Below are 21,084 nucleotides of genomic sequence, written 5' to 3' on the forward strand. Positions count from 1 at the left end.
CCGCCAAACGTAAATAATTTTTAAAAGCAAATGGAACAACGTTAAAAGCACAAATGTGCAGGAGCACTGCAGACACATGTTTCTGCATCCCAAGGAACATCTTTTTCAGTGCATAAAATGTGAGCTAATGAATGTTTAAAATATACGACTTTTGTCGGATGCCTACAAATCCATAAGCTCACGCTTTGTGCATTGAAGAAAGCATTTCTTGTAATGCCAGAACACGTGTCTGCAGTGTTCCTGCACATTTGTGCTTTTAACGTTTTATTTTTAAAATCCCCCACCCTACGTTCCTTCTTGGGTGCCCAAGTACCTCCCTGCTAAATTTGGTCCAGATCCGACGAAAACTGTGGATTAGTATTACGGAACATATACACACATACATACATACATATATATACATACATATATATATATATATATATATATATATATATATATATATATATATATATATATATATATATATACATATATTTGTTTTATTTATATACGAGCTGCGTTGCCCTACGTTGCAAGGTAGACCGTGTGACGCATGCTCAACAATCAGGCTTCAATTACAGAAAAAAATACTACAAAATTTCCCGTCAAAATAATCATTCTCAAAGAAAGAAAACGGCAAATCAAAAGTTCCCGAAAAAATGAAACGCAACCCTCCATAAATATAACTAAAATCCTGAAAAAAAAAGAAAGATAAATTGCCAAATAATAATCAAAGGGGGGAAATTTTACCTCAAAACGAAAACAAAATTTTATTTAGTCACAATCGAGAAAAAAACCCGGCAACCTTCTAAACGCTACTTTAAAATGAGATCGCGCAAACGATAATTTTCCGATTTAAAATTTCTGTTCCATTAGGCTTAGCAGTGATTTATAATTTTTTCCTGGTGATTTTAAAGCTTTTTTACTTACAAAAAAGGAAGTATTGTATTCACGAAAAAAAATTATCTCGAAATTCGGACTTAATTTCCATTTTGCTCACCCCCGAATGGATATTGAGTTTTTTTCCAACCCTACCACACGCGGATAAGTGCCTAAACACCTGAAATATCCATTTTGACATTCCCCGAGCTAATTACAAGGACTTTTCTCATAACGTCCGTATGTTCGTATGTATGTCACATAACTCAAGAACGGCATGTCGTAGAAAGTTGAAATTTGGTACGTAGACTCCTAGTGGGGTCTAGTTGTGCACCTCCCATTTTGGTTTCATTCGGATGTTCCAAAGGGGGTCTTTTACACCTTTTTCTGGGGGGGGGGACAATGTTAATTCAATGCAAACTCAAGTAGTGTTATAATTTATGCAAACATTTGGCAATTTTTCGCCAAGCTTTTGGTCACCAAATTTTGTCGCCAATTTGGCGTTTTTTGAGCAATCACGATTGCTAATTGTTTTCATTTGACCGTCCTTGATGTCTGATTCCTTTTTCAACCCCATCATCTTCTGCATGCGTGGCTCCGGCACGACTCCTCTGGTCCTGAGCACTGGTCCCCAGTAGCCGATGCTCGTTGTCCTAGACACGTGCATGCCCACACACACACACACACGCCTTTACACACATACACACACACCAACGTGCATATACACAGGTCTACACACACATACACACCTATACACACGTAACCATCCAAGAGAAGGGGCAGGCTTGGATGGACAAGAACAGTTTCTAGAAACAAGTGAGTGGGGGTAGTAACCAATGAGTAGCATCCTGTCGCAACTCGTGATTGCGAAAAACATAATTTAAATTCAAAATTTCAATATTCAAATTAATTTTGAAAAAAAAAATGTTTTGTTTTTTTAAATCTGGTTTCAATCTGGCCATTGTTGGTGATATTTAGAGAGTTAATTATTGAATCAAATTAAAATTGCCAATAATGGAGAAAAAACTTTAAATTGGTGTAAAAGGAAGTCATGTGATGCACACACACATCAGCTCGTTTCTTTTAGTGAAACTCGAAGGAAATGAATGAGCTCTATCGGTGTTTTTCGCGGGCTTTTGAATGGCACCGAAATCGAACTGATCGACTAATTATTTCGGTTAGAGAGAGCCATTTAATGCCATTTTCGGGATTTAAAATTAAAATTCGAAAGGTTCGGGGCTTTTTGCATTCGAAAACCCTCTTACGTTCCTTCTCGGGTGCCCAAGTACCTCCCTGCCAAATTTGGTCGAGATCTGACGAAAACTATGGATTTGTATCGTACACACACACACACATATAAATATATTCTCAGTTTTATTTATATAGACTAGCTGCATTGCCAGGCTTTGCACGGTCTACCTCGAAAGTAAAAGTTTTGTCAAATAACGCATGTTCAACAATAAGGCTTCAGTTAGAGAGAAAAAAAAATACTACAAAATTTCCCATCAAAAACAATCATTCTCAAAGATAGAAAAATGAAAACATGACATCAACAGTTCCCGAAAAAATTAAACGCAACCCTCCAGAAATACAACTAAAATCCTAAAAAAAAGAAAGAAAGAAAGAAAGAAAGAAGACTAATTGCCTAGTAATAATCAAAAGGGGAAATTTTTACCTCAAAACAAAAACAGAAAACAAAATTTTATTTAGTCACAACAGAGAAAAAAAAAGGGGTAATATTCTGAACGCTAATTTAAAATGAGATCGCGCAAACGATAATTTTCCGATTTAAAATTTCTGTACCATATAGCTTAGCAGTGCTTTTTAATGTTTTCCCGATGATTTTACAGCCTTTTTTTTCCTTCGAAATTCGAAGGAAATGAAGGAACTCTTTGGGTGTTTTTCGCGGACTTTCGAATGGGACTTGAATTAAAGAAATCGGTTAATTATTTCAGGTAGAAAGAGCCATTTAATGCCATTCTCAGGTCCTAAAATTAAAATTCGAACGGTTCGGTTCTTTTTTTTGGCGTTCGAAAAACCCCCTAGGTTCCTACTCGGGTGCCCAAGTACCTCCCTGCCAAATTTGGTCCAGATCCGACGAAAAGTGTGGATTTGTATAGGGAACATATTCATGTATGTATGTGTGTATGTGTGTGTGTGTGTGTAATGGAAACAAACTGTTGATTATATATAACTAGCGACGATTATTCATAATTTTCAATAGACTTGCACTGTTCCACGTTATGAGAACTTGGAAATTTACTCGTCTATCGTATGATAATTTTGCTCGGGAAAATGTTCTTGAAATCGGAATAGAAAAAGAACAAAATCAAATTTTCGAAAAATTGCTTCGAGGTGCACACCCCACCCTACAAACTAACTTTGTGCCAAATTTCCTGAAAATCGGCCGAACGGTCTAGGCGCTATGCGCGTCACAGAGATCCAGACAACCAGACATCCTCCAGACATCCAGACAGAGAGACTTTCAGCTTTATAATTAGTAAAGACGATTTCCCAACTTTAGTGGCAATGGGGTTGTTTCCAAAATTAAAAGTATTTTTTTTCTGTATTTTTTTTCTGTTTTTAAACATGCACTGAAAGTGCATGCTTAAAATTCGAAACTCCAATAAACTATAGGGGGTGCTGCAATCACTGTCTAATGGCGGATGAAAAAGGTAAAACAAACAGATGCCGTAACTTATAATCTGCTTTGACGCTTAGTGAATGACAGTAATTTTTGATCGTGTTTGTGGGAAGCTTTCTTTTCTATTCTTCTGAAATTACATTACACCACAAACTGTCTGAAGCCTGTAATTTTTCCCAAAGAAAACACGTGGAATGGAATGTTTTACCTTTTTCTTTAGTATTGTTAATCACCGCAAAATAGCGTATTCGAGCTCTTGAGTTGCGAATAGGATCTGACCGTTTTTTAAATAATTTGACTAAGTTAAATAATTTGACTAAGTTAAATAATTTTAAAAATTTATTTTAATCGGTGCGCTTTTATTATTTGTGCTTCTGCCGATGACATCACAAATGATGAAATGCTATTCACTGTTGCCATTCGTAGAGCGTAATATTTAATTCGCATTTTTACTCAAGTGTCATGGCAACGATATGGTTGATAACAAGCGTAGAGCGCAATATTTAATTCGCTTCTTGATTACAATAACGTGAAAACGCAGTACACAGATGCGCCTAAGTACATCATTTGTGACGTCATAAAGACCACGTCTTATTTTCAAAATCGGACATGTTAAAAAATTCATTAAAAAATAAGCGTCTGGAAAATGAAAGTTTTTTCTCCCTTCATGTTATTTTTTTTTTTTTTTTTGCTTATTCTATCAATTTCAGTGACTAAAAATAGTACTTCTGACTGAAGGAAACAACACCATTTTGAATAATCTCTGCAGAATATGTATAATCGCCAGATTAATCTCATTCTACTGCACATACACTCAGGAGCGGGAAATTTTATGATTTACTCGCCACTTCCCCTATTGTGACTAGTGTATTTTAAGTGAATTGGTTTATATTTTTGCAAATTTCACATCGAGATATAACTCACAATCACTGTACTTGGCAATATTTTTTTTTAAATTAATAATTTAATAAAGAAATACGTATATAAAAATGGCATTTCGAATTTTTTTTTCCCCATTATAAAATGCGGTAATTTTCACCGATTTTTCAAACAAAATAACTTCTACATTTAAACGGGGGTACTTATATTAAAACAGCATTGAAAAGTATATCACCTAAATAATTTCAAAAACTTATCGAATAGAACTCGAAAGAAGAAAAAAACTGTTCTTTTTAGAACGAATTTTGTCGATGTCACAGAGATGCAAGACCAACACACAAAACGACAAAGAATGAATGGTCATTAGTAGGGATTCAGTAATTTATTGCCTGTCATTGAGGCAGAGCAGAGGAACGGAGAAGCAGCAGACCCTGAAGACCCTGGGGGGAGAAGAGAAAGTGGTCCCTCAAAGTGGGAGGAAATGGGTGTGGTCTGGTGAAAGGCGTGTTTTTCGCAGTTTTTCACAATTTTTCGAAAACAAGGCTTTCCTCCGTGGAGAATATCAATAGAACAAATTGTCTCATAAATAAACTTAAAATATGTTTTTAAAGATAAATGTTCAATCTCTTGCGCTCCTTTTTCAGTTTTTCCATATCATTTTTCAAACGTGTGAAAATAGTCGTTTAAAGTTTTAAAATGTTATAAAAAAAATTTCAAAATAACCACAGAAAAAATAAAGAAGCGCATTTCTAGTTCTGTGTCATAGCTATCGTTTAAAACAAACCGCATGAAAATATTCCAGTAATTTCTCGAGTTATGCTTTGAATAGGTAGCAGATTTTCCCGTAGAGAAAGCATTAGCGTCGAAAACCAAGATGGACGGTATAGAAGAGCCTTAAGAGGTAAACAATTGAAATATCTTTTTATTTTTGTTAAAATAAAAAATAGGAAAGCATACTCTTTTGTAGATTACGATAATGAGCAGTAAAAAACCAAAACGAAATTTTTGCCTTAAACCATACATTTGAAAGTGTTATCATCAGAATAAATTTGAGTTTTAAACATGTTCAGTAAAATTTTAGCTAGACTTTTATGAAAAGCATTTAATGGTGTAACTTTTTCTGTAGTTCAGAAGTATTTGGAACATTTAAGAACTGTTAAAGTAAAATGAAATAATTTCTTTTTTGTTTAATATAGAGTTTCACAAGGGACAAAAGAAGCAGTTTTGGATAATATGGACAATACTTTTTTTCTACTCTAAAATTTACATTAAATGCAAATTTATTTTCTTGAATCTGCACCAATTTATTCAAAATTCAATTAAGAATTAAAATTTTCATGAGATCCAAATTTATTTTTAATTCAGTGATGTTAAAGGATAACTTTAATTTCCTTTTTATAAATAATTTCCTTTTTAATTTCCTCCTTCCTTTTTCCTTTTTATTATCCTTTGTTGATTTACTTCCATACATGAAAAAAATTCTAATTCTTTCCCTAAACGCTCTTATGGGAGCATATTAAAATTATTTAATACAATAGAATCTCATCTGTCCATCATCCAATTAATGCAGGATCAGAATGGGGTTTGGGTATCCAGAGAAGACTGTTGCCTCTCCAATTCAAAAAAAAAAAAAAAAAAGAGCAGATAATTTTTTGAAATCATTGCGGCAGCAGAATGTGTTTGAGATACACCTGCTACAGTGCCGCAACCAGAAAAAAGTTTTTTTTTTTTTTTTAATGGCACATTGGAAAAATTTTATCTGAAAATGTTTTTAGCCTGTTCGGGACGAACGACGCGTCTTTGCGTCAGCGCTAGGTGGTTCTTCAGAGACTAAAAACGCATCCCTGCGTTGTGGTAAGTAGTACGCAGCCGGCCTAACGATGCTATTCTGCATTTTGGATTTGGAACGAAATGTTTACTATTAGATGGCGTTTTACTTATCCATGTTCTGTTCAAATGATTGCTCTCCTACATTAGTATTTCTCTGTCTGACCTCACAATGGAGTCTGTCAAGTGTCTGTGATTTATTGGATTTCGTGAAAGAAAATATAAACATGTGCTCCCAAGTGAGAAGGAAAACGTATACTCATTTTGAAGTGGCTTTTTCTAGTTTCGGTTCCATTTATAATGGGATTGGAGTGGAGATATTCTAGCAAATGGTTTTACTTTTATGTTCATTTGGTAGCCATGGTGAACACGTTGTCTTTCTGAGGAGAAAATATCTGAATTTATGACTGATCCATCTATGGATCTTTTGCGTCACATTGAAACAACTATAAATTACTTTTGTTGGAGTTCTTCATACAGTAGTTACTTTTGAAAATCACATGCTGAAAAAGAAGGCAAAGAACTTAGACAGAGATGTGTAATTTGCTCAAAGCAGAATAAAAGACGTAACACTATGTATGAGTGTAAAATGCTCAATGCGCATTTATCTGTGCTTTGAAATTTTTTATGCTGCTTTAAAATATTAATTGTTACAATATTCTTCAGGTATTTCATAATATTAAGCGCAAATATTTTTCCTGTTTTGTAGAAAATATATTGTTTAATTTTGGTTAGTTATTGTAAAAAACAATATATTTTGCATTTTTATTGTTAAATATCAATTATTTTCATCCAATTTTTTGTTACAATTGAAAATATGATATATTTTATCATATATTAAAAAATGGTTTCATTTCTGCTTAAAGTATACATTTTATTAATTATTATTTATGCATACTTTCCGAAATTGTGTATTAGGCTTAGCGGGAGAAATTGCCCCGACCTGTGTGCGCAGTCCTCGTGTAACAGCTGCCGTCCTGAGGGAGTGCTATCTTCTGCGAACTGCCATCCTGAACTGGTTAATCTGACACTAAAAGGGGGTCAGGGTGTTCTCCCCCAGAAAATTTTCAAAATTTGTAGTTTTGAAACGAGTTTTTAGACTTTCTTTGTTGATATTAGAGGGAGAAGAAGGTACAGCGATCTCAGCGGAAATTTCTAGACATTGAAACTTTAAAAATGCAATTATAGGCCATATTTATTGACGTTAGGGTAAGTGATGCAACTCAGGGGCTGTCCCGATTGATTTCGTTTTATTAGATCAAAATTAATTCCTCTCTCCCCCTCTTTGCAAGTTTTCGAAATTGGGATAAAAAAAATTCAATTGTTCACAATCTTTGAAGATTTTAGGGAAGAAGATTCTGGTGCTCTGCCTTGGAAAATATTTCAAAATTTTGGTCCTTAAAACTTAGCAATGATTTAGATTCAGGAGCTATGCCACTTATTTCTTTTTTTTTGTCAGGGGTACCTACTTAGGAGGGGTCATGGCGCAAACTGATTTTGAAATTTTTAGGGAAGTGGTGTTTTGAGGGGAAAACACTAAAATTTTCTCCAACTTTAAATAAAGTAAAACCATAATATTTTTGCATTGAGAGATGTCAACTGTGAAGAAATTTTATGTTAAATCTCAGACGGTCAGTTAAGTATTCTTGGAGAGAGAAAAAAACCTCCTTTGGTGCTTGAAATGGGGCGTAAATTCAGTAAATGTTTTATAATCCCTAAAGCTTTCAGACTTCAACATAAATTATTTTTTACTCAGCAACAGAAGAATATATTATTCAACGGGCAGCAGGGCATCAAGTGATGTCTAGATTAAATTTATATGAAAATAATTGCAGTTTATGAACCCTTTTGGGGCAGGGCTTCTAAATTTTCATAGCTAATATAATAAAATGCATTAATTCATTCCTTTACTTGAATAAATGAAAATTTGTTTTTAGATTTGTACAGTTTCTGTTATACTTTTCCAAATAGTTCAACTTAAAAAAATATTTTTTTTAAAGTAATGAAATCACTTTTTGAATCTGTTGTACTTTATATTTAATGTACTTAAAAGTTGTATGAGCTAGTCAGAGGCTAGAATTCAGCTGAAAAATTTCAAATCCTCCTCCCATCTCCTCCTTGCTATGTACCAGAATCTTGACCAGAGGTGATCCAAAAACTTCCATGAAATTGAGCATTTGTTAATAACTTAGATACATTTGTAGAAAATACTTTTCACATAAAGCACAAACTTTTACAAAATGGAAATACACAGGTGATTGTAGTGGTAAAAATAAACTTGTACCTTTTTCTCTCTTCTAAAAAATCCAATTAAAAAATAGAATTTCAGCCCCTGCATAGTCCATTATTGTTTATGCCGTAGAAGTTTTAAATCACAGTTTTTAAATGGTGATTTTAACACTTTAGTACATGATGTCTCTACAGACGCTAATTGAGAAACAATAAGTTTTTAATATACTTTTAATGTGTGTAAAGATGTATAATTGTTGAATCAGCAAAGAAACTTCCTAATAAATTAGTAGATAAACAGTAAATAGTAGACATTTGTTTGAAGATTATTTGTTTATATTAATTATAATTTCTTTTGCAGAATCTTTGTAATGTATCTGCAATAAATGACAAAGTTACACCAGAAGAAGTTTTAGAATCTCTACAAAGCGCTCTAATCAGAAAGGGAATACCTTGTAAACAAAGTGGGTTAGTATTAAAAAGCTGGCAATGAATAAATTTGTATTTTTAATAAAATTTGTCAGTTCGAGAATCGAGCTATAACAAGTGCTTTACCTAAGTTTTAAAAAGTTCAATTCAATTGAAAATTCCCCCTGTAATATGTTCTGATTAACTTAAACTTTAAAATATGCCATAGAAATTTTCCTTTAACAGCATAATATTTTCAAAGATGTTTCCTTTTGCTTATACCTGGCATAAGATTCTTTTTCAGGTTCACAATTTTCCGCTTTTAACAATTTTCTCTTTTTCTCAGAAATCCCTATTTTTCTGGTTGTTTCTTCTTTTTTCCCCCTATGTTTTTTGCAGTATGTGTGGATGAAATAACTAATCATAATTTATAGCTGGCCGATGTTGAAAGAGAAGCCCAGTGGCTCAGTGGTAGCACTTCCCACTCCCACTCTACAGGCCCAGGTTCTATTCCTGGGTTGGGCATGGTTGACTCAGCCGTTCATCCCTTCAGTGGGTCGATGAAATGAGTACCAAGCGTACTTGGGAACCAAACTCTAGGGGTTCCGCGTTCAGCTGACCACCTAATCGGAACATCTGCCTTGCACCCCAGAGCCCCTGATCAGGAAAAGCGAGTTGGGCACAGTAGGCCTTGGCCCTCGTGGGCTGTCGTGCCACAGGGTTTGGTTTGGTTTGGTTGTTGAAAGAGGATTTTCAATGAATATATTTGAGACAGAAATCGAGAGAAAAAAAAAACAAGTATCTTTAGAGTTGACCCCTTTTCATCCCCCCCCCTTTTTTGTTTATTTCGTACAATAATCTAGCTTTTGTATTATTTTTTCTAATTCTCGTTCATCAGTTTTTGATTTTCAGGAGTTTCTGTCTCTCTGTTTTGTTTCCAGCATCCGTATATTGCAATGCTCAATCTTTTTGCATTTTTAACAGGAATTTAAATTTTTGTGTTCATAATGTTCTGCAATTGTCTTTAAAATGTTCATGAATGATGTTTATCATTATTTTTTAACTGTAATTTTCCTAGTCTTTTGTGTGTGATGAAGAAAATAGCAATTCCTGTCTTTTAAGGGAAAATAGTACTTAGACAAATGAACGGGGATCAATGCAAACTTCAATGTAACTCAATTAAACTTGCAATTTAGATCTGTTTCTGATGCTTAATGGTATAAATTGAGAGCATTTGTGTAGTTTTAGTGAACTTAAAAAAAAAAAATTCTACTGAAAAATCTGTGCCTTGTGTGCAAATGAAATTTCTTGTTTAACCTTGATACCAAAGTTTTAGAAAATCATGTCCTTTCATCAGACTACACAAGAAGTGATACAGTGAAATACGTTTAACACGAAAAGGCTTAACATAAAAAATCGGTTGACGCAACTGGTACAGCGGTCTGGACTGTATACTCTGCACTTAAATATAAATCATATAACACAAAATTCTTTTAACATGAATATTTTTTTCGGTCCCTTCAGCTTCATGTTAAATGTTTTCCACTGTACTTTCAACAGTAAAATTTTCCTTTCCCTAAAAAATCTTAATTTTTAGATGCTTTAAATATTGCAAAAGAAAATGGGTAAATATTTTATAGTTATAAGAATTATGATTAAAAGTAGGAGAGAATACATAGTTTCAAAAACCTACTTTGGTTGTTAAATGATTCAGTTTAGATGTTCTAATGGACAATCAAGTAACATTGCATCTATCAAATAGCAAGCTAGACTTCATGCATCCATCGCTATAACAGAAGGGTCGCAGTAACGGGAGGTCGTTCTTAAGAGTGTTAACTGTAGTGCTATTTTAACATTCTAGTTGTAGTAAAATTTGTTTTAAACACATTGATATTAATTTTGTAAAATATACATACCTTCTCAATGTCACTAGCTAGGTTTTTGCTCCTTTGTGTATATAATTTCTCTTTAAAGGTATATCTACTCCAGTGATTATCTTTTTCTACTTGGTATTTTTTATGTATGATCTTCATCTTATTTTAGTTTATTATTCTTATTTTAGCCAGATGCTTTTTATTATTTTCATTCACAAATTAATGTACTAATGAAAACTTTTTTTAGCTACACTCTACGGGGAAAGATTGTTGATGGAAAAAAAGTTCAGCTGAGATTTGAATTAGAAGTGTGTCAATTAGTAAAGCATAAACTAGCAGTTGGTGTTCTTAGAAAACGTCTTGAAGGTGATGCATGGCATTACAAAAGAGTCTGCGAAGAAATACTTAGACTCGCTCTTTTGAATACCAGCCCTGCACGAAAACATGTTTGATTCTTTTCATATGAATGTTTGGACTGTAAGGTATGTATTTATGATGAAATATAACATTTTCCACCCAAATAAAATATTTTTTCATTATTTTGTTTACTTATATTCACCGACTTTAATTAGTGTGAGGTTTCCATTAGCCTTATTTTACCTTACGACTTAGGGTTTTGTATATCATTTTTTTTTTTTGAGAAGGCATCTTGTTAAGTGATATAGGAAGCAGAGTGGAGACTGTTGTTCATAGTCTCTCAGTGTGACCAATTAGAATTCAATCAAATTTTTATGTTGTCTAAAGAAAAAAAATGCATCTTAATATTACACATTTTAAAATTATGTTGCATTGCTAAAAATAGAATTTGGTCCCAAGGAATGAAATTTATTTTTGAATAGACGGGGTACCCTCAAATTTATGTTTAAGGGAGGACATTGTACTGTTCTAAATCAAAATACTCATAAAACATAGGTTCGGGATATATTGTGTGGATTTTCTTTAACCTTTTCCAAGGACAATGTTTTCAAAAAGGACTCATGAAGAATAGATAGGTGGAAAACTTTTTCCTTGTTCGATTGTGTGTCTCACAAAAAGCAGAAAAAAAAAAATTTGGTTAACTTTTAAGAACACGGACGGCATACTGAGTACACCACTCAGCGAGAAAGCAGCTGTACATTTCAGAATAGTCTTTTGACCAACACCTGGCCATTATTATCTTTTATTGTTTATTTATTTAAATAGCGAAAAAAAAGATGAAATTAAATAATCCAATTAATAAGTAAATGGAAAACTTATTTTTCCTTTGTTAATAACGGTATATTTAACTATATTTACTGAGCAAAAATGCATTATAAATTTTTATGAGATAACAGAACTTTACATGCAAAGGTCGTTGGTGTTTCAAAAAAGTGGGAAATAAAAAAATATGCAAATGGAGGGTCACTTCAAAACCAAATTTTTTTCTATAAAAATGGATCTATCATTGGATTTTGAGGCCGTTGTTAATAAAATGACTTTCTAAAAAATATTCGGGATACGATTTTAAAAGTCTTTTATATTCCAATTCACAGTTAAATATCAATTTTACTGAAATAATAATAGGAAAAAAGCTCATTTTTCTGAAATTCTAAAAATTTATTTTTTACTTTCGTAAAATAAATCAATCCGCACTGTAAAAGTTTTTCGATTGATTGTTAATTTTGAACTTTTAAAGTAAGAGGGCAAGACCTTTTTTTTTACTTTTCAAAGTGAAGGGGAGGACCCCCGGACGAGCTGCCTATGTTTGCATGGGTAGGAAGGGGTGGCACAGAAAAATGATCTGATAGTTAAAGTAGCAGGCATCGCAGCGTTCCTATATTCCTATATTTTCCGTTTCCGCTTCCTTTTTTTTTTTAACTTTTCCCCCGACTTTTTGCTACTGCATTTCCGCGAGCGACGCGCAGACGCCATTTCATCTAAGCAGGGCTCCCAAATGGTCTGCTTTTCCCGCCAAAGTTCGTTTTTTATGGTAAAGTCCGCTTTAGACCGCTTTTTAACATTTCAGTCTGATTAGTCCGCTTTTACATAGTTTTTACTTAACTATCACATTTTAAAAGTTTTTTCATTTCGTTAAAAGTTACTGTACACCCAAACACGCCGTCGCAGCGCGTGTTAAACCAAGTTCGTACGCCCATTAAAAAAACCTTGAAAGGTTATTGGGGGAAAAAAAGGGTTTTTTTTTTTCCAAGTGCTTGAAAACCTTGAAAATGTATGAAAAGTTTCTTTATTGCTTGAATTCTTTCAAAAATCATTGGATTGTGTTTCAATAGTGCAATTTTCTGAACATATATATATTCAGTTTGATTTATCGCGAAAAATTGCTTTCGTGTTTAAGGCTCTTCTAAACCTCTCCGTAAAATCAGATTCGACGAAAACACGAAATCTGTGGCAACACAAGGGGTGTATCTGGGAGGGTCTAACTCGATTTTTTTTGCACTGCTAATTGGTCAGATTTCATGATGGACAACGTCAATCATTGAGTTGTTGAAAGGACAGTCGTAAATCTAAGCTGTCCCCATCGGTACTCCTTTTGCGGTCGGACGAGGGCAGAGAGCTAGTTCCAAAACATGTCCCCCCCTCCCTCCGGCCTGTTTCCCACCACGACAACAGATCGGCGTAGCGGAAAGAACTGACGAGTATGAGGGTGAAGAAAAAAGAATCCAATTCTCCTATTCTATTCTACCTCCCTTCTCACTTTTACTTGAAAACTTTGGAATCGCGGGACAATTCTTTACATTTACTCTTCGAATCGAATTCTGTATTTGTTTTGCAATTCATGGGCGGCATAATCTTCATTTTTTTTTATTTGTTTTATATTTATTCGTTCAGTTCATTCATTTATGTATTTTTCAATATATAATTGAGGGGGAGGGGGCGAACGGAACACTGATGATCTTTATAACTTTATCGATAAAAGATTGCTTTGCTTTTTACAGAAATTTCTGAAACTATTCTTGAAAAGAAAAGCAAAACAATCATAGAAAAATGTCGAAGCATTTCTGCGGATGTCGGTGTGAGCATAAAATAAAAACATTTGGTAGTTGTGTAGTTAGGTTTGCTGATTGCTAGTTTGATGAATGTTACAATTAATAAAAAAAGCATAAAGAGTAAATCTTTCGAAAACACTCACGCCCTGTACAAGGATTTTCTGTGCAGTTTTTAATTAGAAAATTATGCTTTTGTTTTGTCTATGAATTTTCTGCGCATCAAAAGAGGAAAGAAAGAAACTGACGAATCTGCATGTTGTCACAATAGAAAACAGGAAGAGAAAAAAAATGCTGTTGTCTTTGTAGTGATCAGAAGGATACCATATTACCAGTGGCGCACAGGAATTTTTTAAAGGGAGGGTCCAAGGTCGAAAGTCTCATTCCATTATTACGCCGTCAAACATATTGACTTGATTTTATCGATTCCCGAGAACAAAAAACAGTAAAAAATAAGCTAATGAATAAATATTAGCATTAAGTAAAGAAATAACCAGAAGTTAAATAATTTACGCTTTTATTTTTCTCATAATTAAAAAATGAATTCAAGTTCAAAGGATCTCATTTCAATTTGTAATCACAAAACTAAAAACATAGTTATTACTGTGTATTCATTTATAATCCCCATTCTTCTTCTCATAGGCTAAGTGCACATTATTTTAAAAAATCTCTTAACATGAGGGTTTTATTTTTTCACTTATTAAAACAGAAGTTATTGTTACCTTTGTTTGAAATTATTTCACGCACAAAATATAGAATCGTAATCAATCGGGGGAAAAAGCAAGACCTATGGGAGGGGTCCTGACCCCCTGGACCCTTGTGTGCGCCACTGATAAATACCCACTAAGGTTTTCATTTTTTATACACGTGTACTAAATAATTAGAATGAAATGACACCTCTCAGTAATGCTAAAAGCAGATTATTGCAGAGCTTAGTATTTTTGACAGTTGCATGCAGAATCAACGCTTGATTTAAATCTGAGAAAAGCCACGTTACTGCGTAGAAAAGCCCTTTATCACGCTCTGAATGCAAATTGGGAATTTTACTGTTGTTTTTCTTGGATAAAAGCCTACTTCAATTCAAACTTTCGTCGATGTGCCTATTCATCAACATTTTAAGATAATTTCAATTCATTGAGCGTATTGTTAAAAGAATAAAAATTATATGTTCACAAATTTTACCAATGCATATAATAAAACGTAAGTAATTGAACTCTAATGGTTTAAATATACTTCGAAAGAATGAATAAAGTGTAAGAAAACGTACAGTGGTTTAAAATAGTCAGCAAGTGGTATTTAGGAATTTCCGTATGGTAAAAATTTGATTTCTTGATCTTGAGGCAAAGAATGTTTTTTTTCTTTCAGTTTGACACTCTCTGTTATTTAAACATTTTGTTCACATAGTAGGAAATTAATAAAACTCATGAAAATAGAGTGGCGTTAAACAATATGACTAGCACAGTATGCAAATGAAAAACGTTATCTATCATGAAAGCGTCTCGAAAAATATTTACGTGTGCCAACAACTACGCTATTGTAAAAAGATTGCCGTCAATCATGAAACGAGAAAAAAGATTTTCCTAAAAAAAAGGGAAGGAACATGGTTTTGTTAATATTTTCGAAAAAGATTTTCGTTTAGAGTTCAAAACTGTCATATGAGAAAAAAAAAATGCATCGATTCAATGAATCAAATGTATGATCATGTTCAATCTCGAGAATTATAGGAAAAAATAGATTGCAAAAGACACAAAGTTAAATAAGCATTATTTGAAAGGGGAGACAGTGAGGCACTCAATTTATGTGCCGAAGTAATTATCACTATGAGGAACTTTCTTGTTCCCAGTCTCATTTGCTGTACGCAAACGAGAAGACTTGTTTATCCAAAGTGGGGAAACAAAGTGCAAAAGGTGAGAAAAAATTATACATGAAATCAAATGAATTGATATCGTTCCATCTTGAGTATTGGAGGCAAACAAAATAATATGAAAATTCAAAAAAAAAAAAAAATGATCAAGGAAAAAGAGTACTGTGGCCCTAAATTACTGTGACAGTATCACCATACTGAACCTTCTTGTTCGCAGTCTCATTTCTTTTCATGCAGTCACGATGATTGACGAATTCGGATTGCAAAAATAAACTTTATGTAACATGAAAAGATTTCGGAAAATGCATTGTAAATTGTGAATAGAGTTCTTTGACTGTGAGCATGCGCAAATGATCAAGACGAAGGTTCAACTAATGATACTTCTTGAAATATCGAGAATGTTTTTGATATGAAGTGCTGCTGGCGTCATTGCTTTCTGGATTCTTTGAAAAAATACTTTCAATTAGTGTTTTAAAGAGCCATTTGGGTGAAAAAAAGCATCACTTTATACTAGGGCTCGACCGATGGCAATTTTTGGCCGATGGGCCGATGCCGATTGTTGGTCGATTGTTCAGAGATGGCCGATGGCCGATTGTTTTTCTCAAAATGACCGATGGCCGATGTCGATGGCCGATGGCAAAAAAAAAAAATCGAAACATTAAAAATTACCGTCGGTTTAATGGGAATCTATAACAAAATCACAAAAATCGGTTTCGCCATCTCATATTTGTTTCCAAGTAGGTCTCCAATTCGGCAATGTATCCCCAAATGATCAGTCTCAGATGCAATAAAGTTTTGCATTGAAATAAGTAATTGATAGCCACAAAAAATGAATAAATAGGCCTTTTAGAACACCCGATTGAAAACAAAAAGGGAATAGCACAACTGGAACGTACGCAGACCCCACATACGAAATTTTAACCTTCTACGCATTGAAAATTTAGGGGGAGGGGAGGTAATTTGAATGGGTTTTGACTTGGGGGGGGGGGGGAGTACTCCGTAGCATATGAGGCGGTACGCTCTCCTGCATGGAATGATAGGCAACCCTGATTAACTGCTACTTTTTTACGTAGGGATAATAACGATATCCATTGAAACTTGACCCCCCTTACAAAAATTTCTGGATCCGCCCTTGTTGATGTACTAAATCATACTTGCTGATGACAGTATCACCGTACTGAGCTTTCATGTTCGCAGTCTCATTTCTTTTTCATGCAGTCACGATGATTGACAAATTCGCATTGCAAAAATAAACTTTATGTAACATCAAAAGAGTTCGGAAAATGCATTGTAAATTGTGAATAAAGTTCTTCGATTGTGAGCATGCGCAAATGATCAAGACGAAAGTTCAACTAATGATACTTCTTGTACTATCGAGAATTATTTTGATATGAAGTGCTGCAGGCGTCATTGCTTTCTTGATTCTTTGAAAAAATACTTCCACTTGGGGTTTTAAATAGCTATCTGGCGGAAAAGCATCACTTTATACATGAAATTGAATGAATCAAATATGATCCTGTTCCACCTTGAGTATTGGAGGAAAACAAAATAATATGAAAATTCCAAAAACATTGATCGGAGAAAAAAGGTTGTGAGATACTAAATTAATTGCTGATGGCTGTATTACCACACTCAACTTTCCGTGTTCGCAGTCTCATTTCTTTTTCACCCAGTTGCGAAGATAGACAAATTCGCTTTGCAAAAATCGACTTTATGTAACATCAAAAGAGTTCGGAAAATGCATTGTAAATTGTGAATAGAGTTCTTTGATTGTGAGCATGCGCAAATGATCAAGACGAAAATAAAAGTAATGATAATTCTTGAAATATGTACAATCTTCAAAGGAGAAGCATTTTGATACGAGGTGCTGCATTCGTCATGACTTCGTTGGTTCTTAGAAAAAATACTTTCACCTGTGGCTCTAAAGTCACAGGGGAGGAAAAAATGCATGAATTTGAATATATATATATATATATATATATATATATATATATATATATATATATATATATAAATAATTGGATTAATCAAATGTGATCCCTTTCCATCTTGAGTATAGGAGGAACACAAAATAATATGAAAATTTAAAAAAAAATTATCTGGGAAAAAGATTCTGGCTGATGACAGTACTGCCATAGTGAACTTTCTTGTTCGCAGTCTTCTTCTTTCCTTTTTTTTCACAGTTATAATGACTGATAAATTGATATTGTAAAAAAAAAAAAAAAAAAAAAAACTTTATTTAAATGAAGCATTAAAAGAGTTCGAAAAAACCATTGTGAATTAAGATAGTAGATCCATGGCCGCGCCGTCCTTATGTGCGAGGTCATGAGGCGCACTACGGCGCCAGAGTCAAAAAGGCGCCTTTCACTACCAATCAAAAATGTTCCAAATGGGGGGAATCTCTCCAGCCAAAGAAGGAAAAAAAAAGAACTTTTCATTATATCCAGTATCCTATGGGGCCCGCTCAGCCCAAAGTGATGCCCAGGCCCTGGCAAAATTTGGTGCCCCTCTCACAGGAATATCTGCAATTTTTTTGTGTGGAAATAATCATTCTCAAAGAAAGAAAACGGCAAATCAAAAGTTCCCGAAAAAATTAAACGCAACCCTCCATAAATACAACTAAAATCCTGAAAAAAAAAAGAAAGAAAAATCGCCAAATAATAATCAAAAGGGGAAAATTTTACCTCAAAACGAAAACAAAATTTTATTTAGTTACAAAAGAGAAAAAAAACTGGCAACCTTCTAAACGTTACTTTAAAATGAGATTGCGCAAACGATAATTTTCTGATTTAAAATTTCTGTTCCATTAGGCTTAGCAGTGATTTTTAATTTTTTCCTGGTGATTTTAAAGCCTTTTTACTTACAAAAAAGGAAGTATTGTATTCACGAAAAAAAATTATCTCAAAATTCGGACTTAATTTCCATTTTGCTCACCCACGAATGAATATTGTGTTTTTTTTCCAACCCAACCACACACGAATATGTGCCTAAACACCCGAAATATCCATTTTGACATTCCCCGAGTTAATTACAACGACTTTTCGCGTGACATCCGTATGTTCGTAAGTGCGTATGTATGTCACATAACTCAAGAACGGTATGTCCTAGAAAGTTGAAATTTGGTACGTAGACTCCTAGTGGGGTCTAGTTGTGCACCTCCCATTTTGGTTTCATTCAGATGTTCCGAAAGGGGTCATTTACACCTTTTTTGGGGGGGAGGGGAGGGAGTCAATGTTAATTCAATGCAAACTCAAGTAGTGTTATAATTTATACAAACATTTGGCAATTTCTCGCCAAGCTTTTGGTCACCAAGTTTTGTCGCCAACTTTGCGACACATTTGGCCTTTTTTGAGCAATCACGATTGCTAATTGTTTTCATTTGACCGTCCTTGATGCTTAGTTCCTTTTTCAACCCCCTACGTTCCTACTCTGGTGCCCAAGTACCTTCCGGCCAAATTTGGTCCAGATCCGACGAAAAGTGTGGATTTGTATAGGGAACATACATATACACATATACACACATATTCTTTATATATATATTTATTTATTTATTTATTTATTTATTTACGTGTGGTGTGTAACGGAAACAAACTGTTGATTATATATAACTAGCGACGATTATTCATAATTTTCAATAGACTTGGTAAATATGATACATTATGTAATGTTTGTCAAATTTACTAGTTATTCACATAATTTCCTATTCTTCGTGGATATTGCAATAAATTAGGATTATTGTACATTACTTTCATTTCTTACCTTGGAAAATGTATATTAGATAATAGTATTAATTCTATTGAAAAAAAGTTTATATTATTAACTATTTAATTTTTACCTAAACAAAATGGAACTTGAAATTTAATTACATATTTAGAATTCTAGATAATGTCAAAGTCTTAAAAATTAAGATCTGAAAGTAAATGCACAACATACAAAGCCTCCATATCAAAAAGCAAACTAAGCCAATATTCTAAAGAAAAACATTTTCTTGTAAGATAACCTATTCAGACTCATTCTGCTATGACTTTCAGAGAATTATTACCAACTGTTTCACTAAACTTCATTTTCAAAGACATCGTTGTGTGTGATATATCTGATCCTTCCAGAAAGAGATGATTATTTTTAATTAATATTACTAGTTCTGGAACATTGTGAAGCAAAATATTTTTTCTTTACAAATTGACTTGATTTTTAGTAAAGCTATGGACTTTTATTATATTCACCACTATGAGTCAAGGAATATAGTTAATAAATATTAAATACTAGTAGTACCCACACAGCTTTGCCCGTAGTAGAAAATTAAAAGGTCTTATGGTTCGCCTGTATAATTACAAAAAGTGTATGGTGAATTTTTCACCAATTGGCTTACACCATGTTACTGTTCCACGTTATGATAACTTGGTAATTTACTCGTTCATCGTATGATAATTTTGCTCGTGAAAATGTTCTTAAAATTGGAATAGAAAAAGAAAAAATCGAATTTTCGAAAAATTGCTTCGAGGTGCACACCCCCACGCTACAAACTAACTTTGTGCCAAATTTCCTGAAAATCGGCAGAACGGTCTAGGCGCTATGCACGTCACAGAAATCCAGACAACCAGCATCCCCCAGACATCCAGACAGACTTTCAGCTTTATTATTAGTAAAGACTATTTCCCCTGCTTTGACGCTTAGTAAATGACAGTAATTTTTGATCGTGTTTGTGGGAAGCTTTCTTTTCTATTCTTCTGAAATTACATTACACCACAAACTGTCTGAAGCCTGTAATTTACCCCAAAGAAAACACGTGGAATGGAATATTTTACCTTTTTCTTTAGTATTGTTTAATCACCACAAGGTAGCGTATTGAGCTCTGGAGTTGGCAATACGATCTGACCGTTTTTTAAATAATTTGACTAATTTTAATAATTTTAAAAATTTATTTTAATCGGTGCGCTTTTATTATTTACGGCTTCTGCCGATGACATCACAAATGATGAAATGCCATTCACTGTTGCCATTCGTAGAGCTTAATATTGCATCTTTACTCAATTGTAATGGCAACAATATGGTTGATAACAAGCGTAGAGCGCAATATTTAATTCGCTTCTTGATTACAATAACGTGAAAACGCAGTACACAGATGCGCCTAAGTACATCATTTATGACGTCTTAAAGACCACGTCTTATTTTCAAAATCGGACATGTTAAAAAATTCATTAAAAAATAAGCGTCTGGAAAATGAAAGTTTTTTTCTCGCTTCATGTTATTTTGTATTTTTTTTTTGCTTATTCTATCAATTTCAATGACTAAAAATTAGTACTTTTGACTGAAGGAAACAATACTATTTTGAATAATCTCTGCGGAATATGTATAATCGCCAGATTAATCTCGTTCTACTTGCACATACATTCAGGAGAGGGAAATTTCATGATTTACTCGCCACTTCCCCTAATGTGGCTAGTGTATTTTATGTGAATTGGTTTATATTTTTGCAAATTTCACATCGAGATATAAATCGCAATCACTGTACTTGGCGGTATTTTTTTAAAATTA

At 33.6% G+C, this 21,084-nt stretch overlaps 1 protein-coding gene across 1 annotated transcript in view; it reads left to right on the top strand.

Annotated features, from left to right (window-relative positions):
* The window catches only part of LOC129216579 (maternal embryonic leucine zipper kinase-like), a 73,345-nt gene that overhangs the window by 47,399 nt on the left and 4,862 nt on the right, over positions 1-21,084 (top strand). Inside the window, exons 16-17 of the mRNA XM_054850794.1 lie at positions 8,802-8,908; positions 10,970-11,204. Coding sequence (XP_054706769.1) covers positions 8,802-8,908; positions 10,970-11,174 — 312 coding nt within the window. The 3' untranslated portion in view covers positions 11,175-11,204. The remainder of the gene's footprint in view (positions 1-8,801; positions 8,909-10,969; positions 11,205-21,084) is intronic.

This window comes from Uloborus diversus, chromosome 2 (assembly GCF_026930045.1).
Source record: "Uloborus diversus isolate 005 chromosome 2, Udiv.v.3.1, whole genome shotgun sequence".
Classification (NCBI taxonomy): domain Eukaryota; kingdom Metazoa; phylum Arthropoda; class Arachnida; order Araneae; family Uloboridae; genus Uloborus; species Uloborus diversus.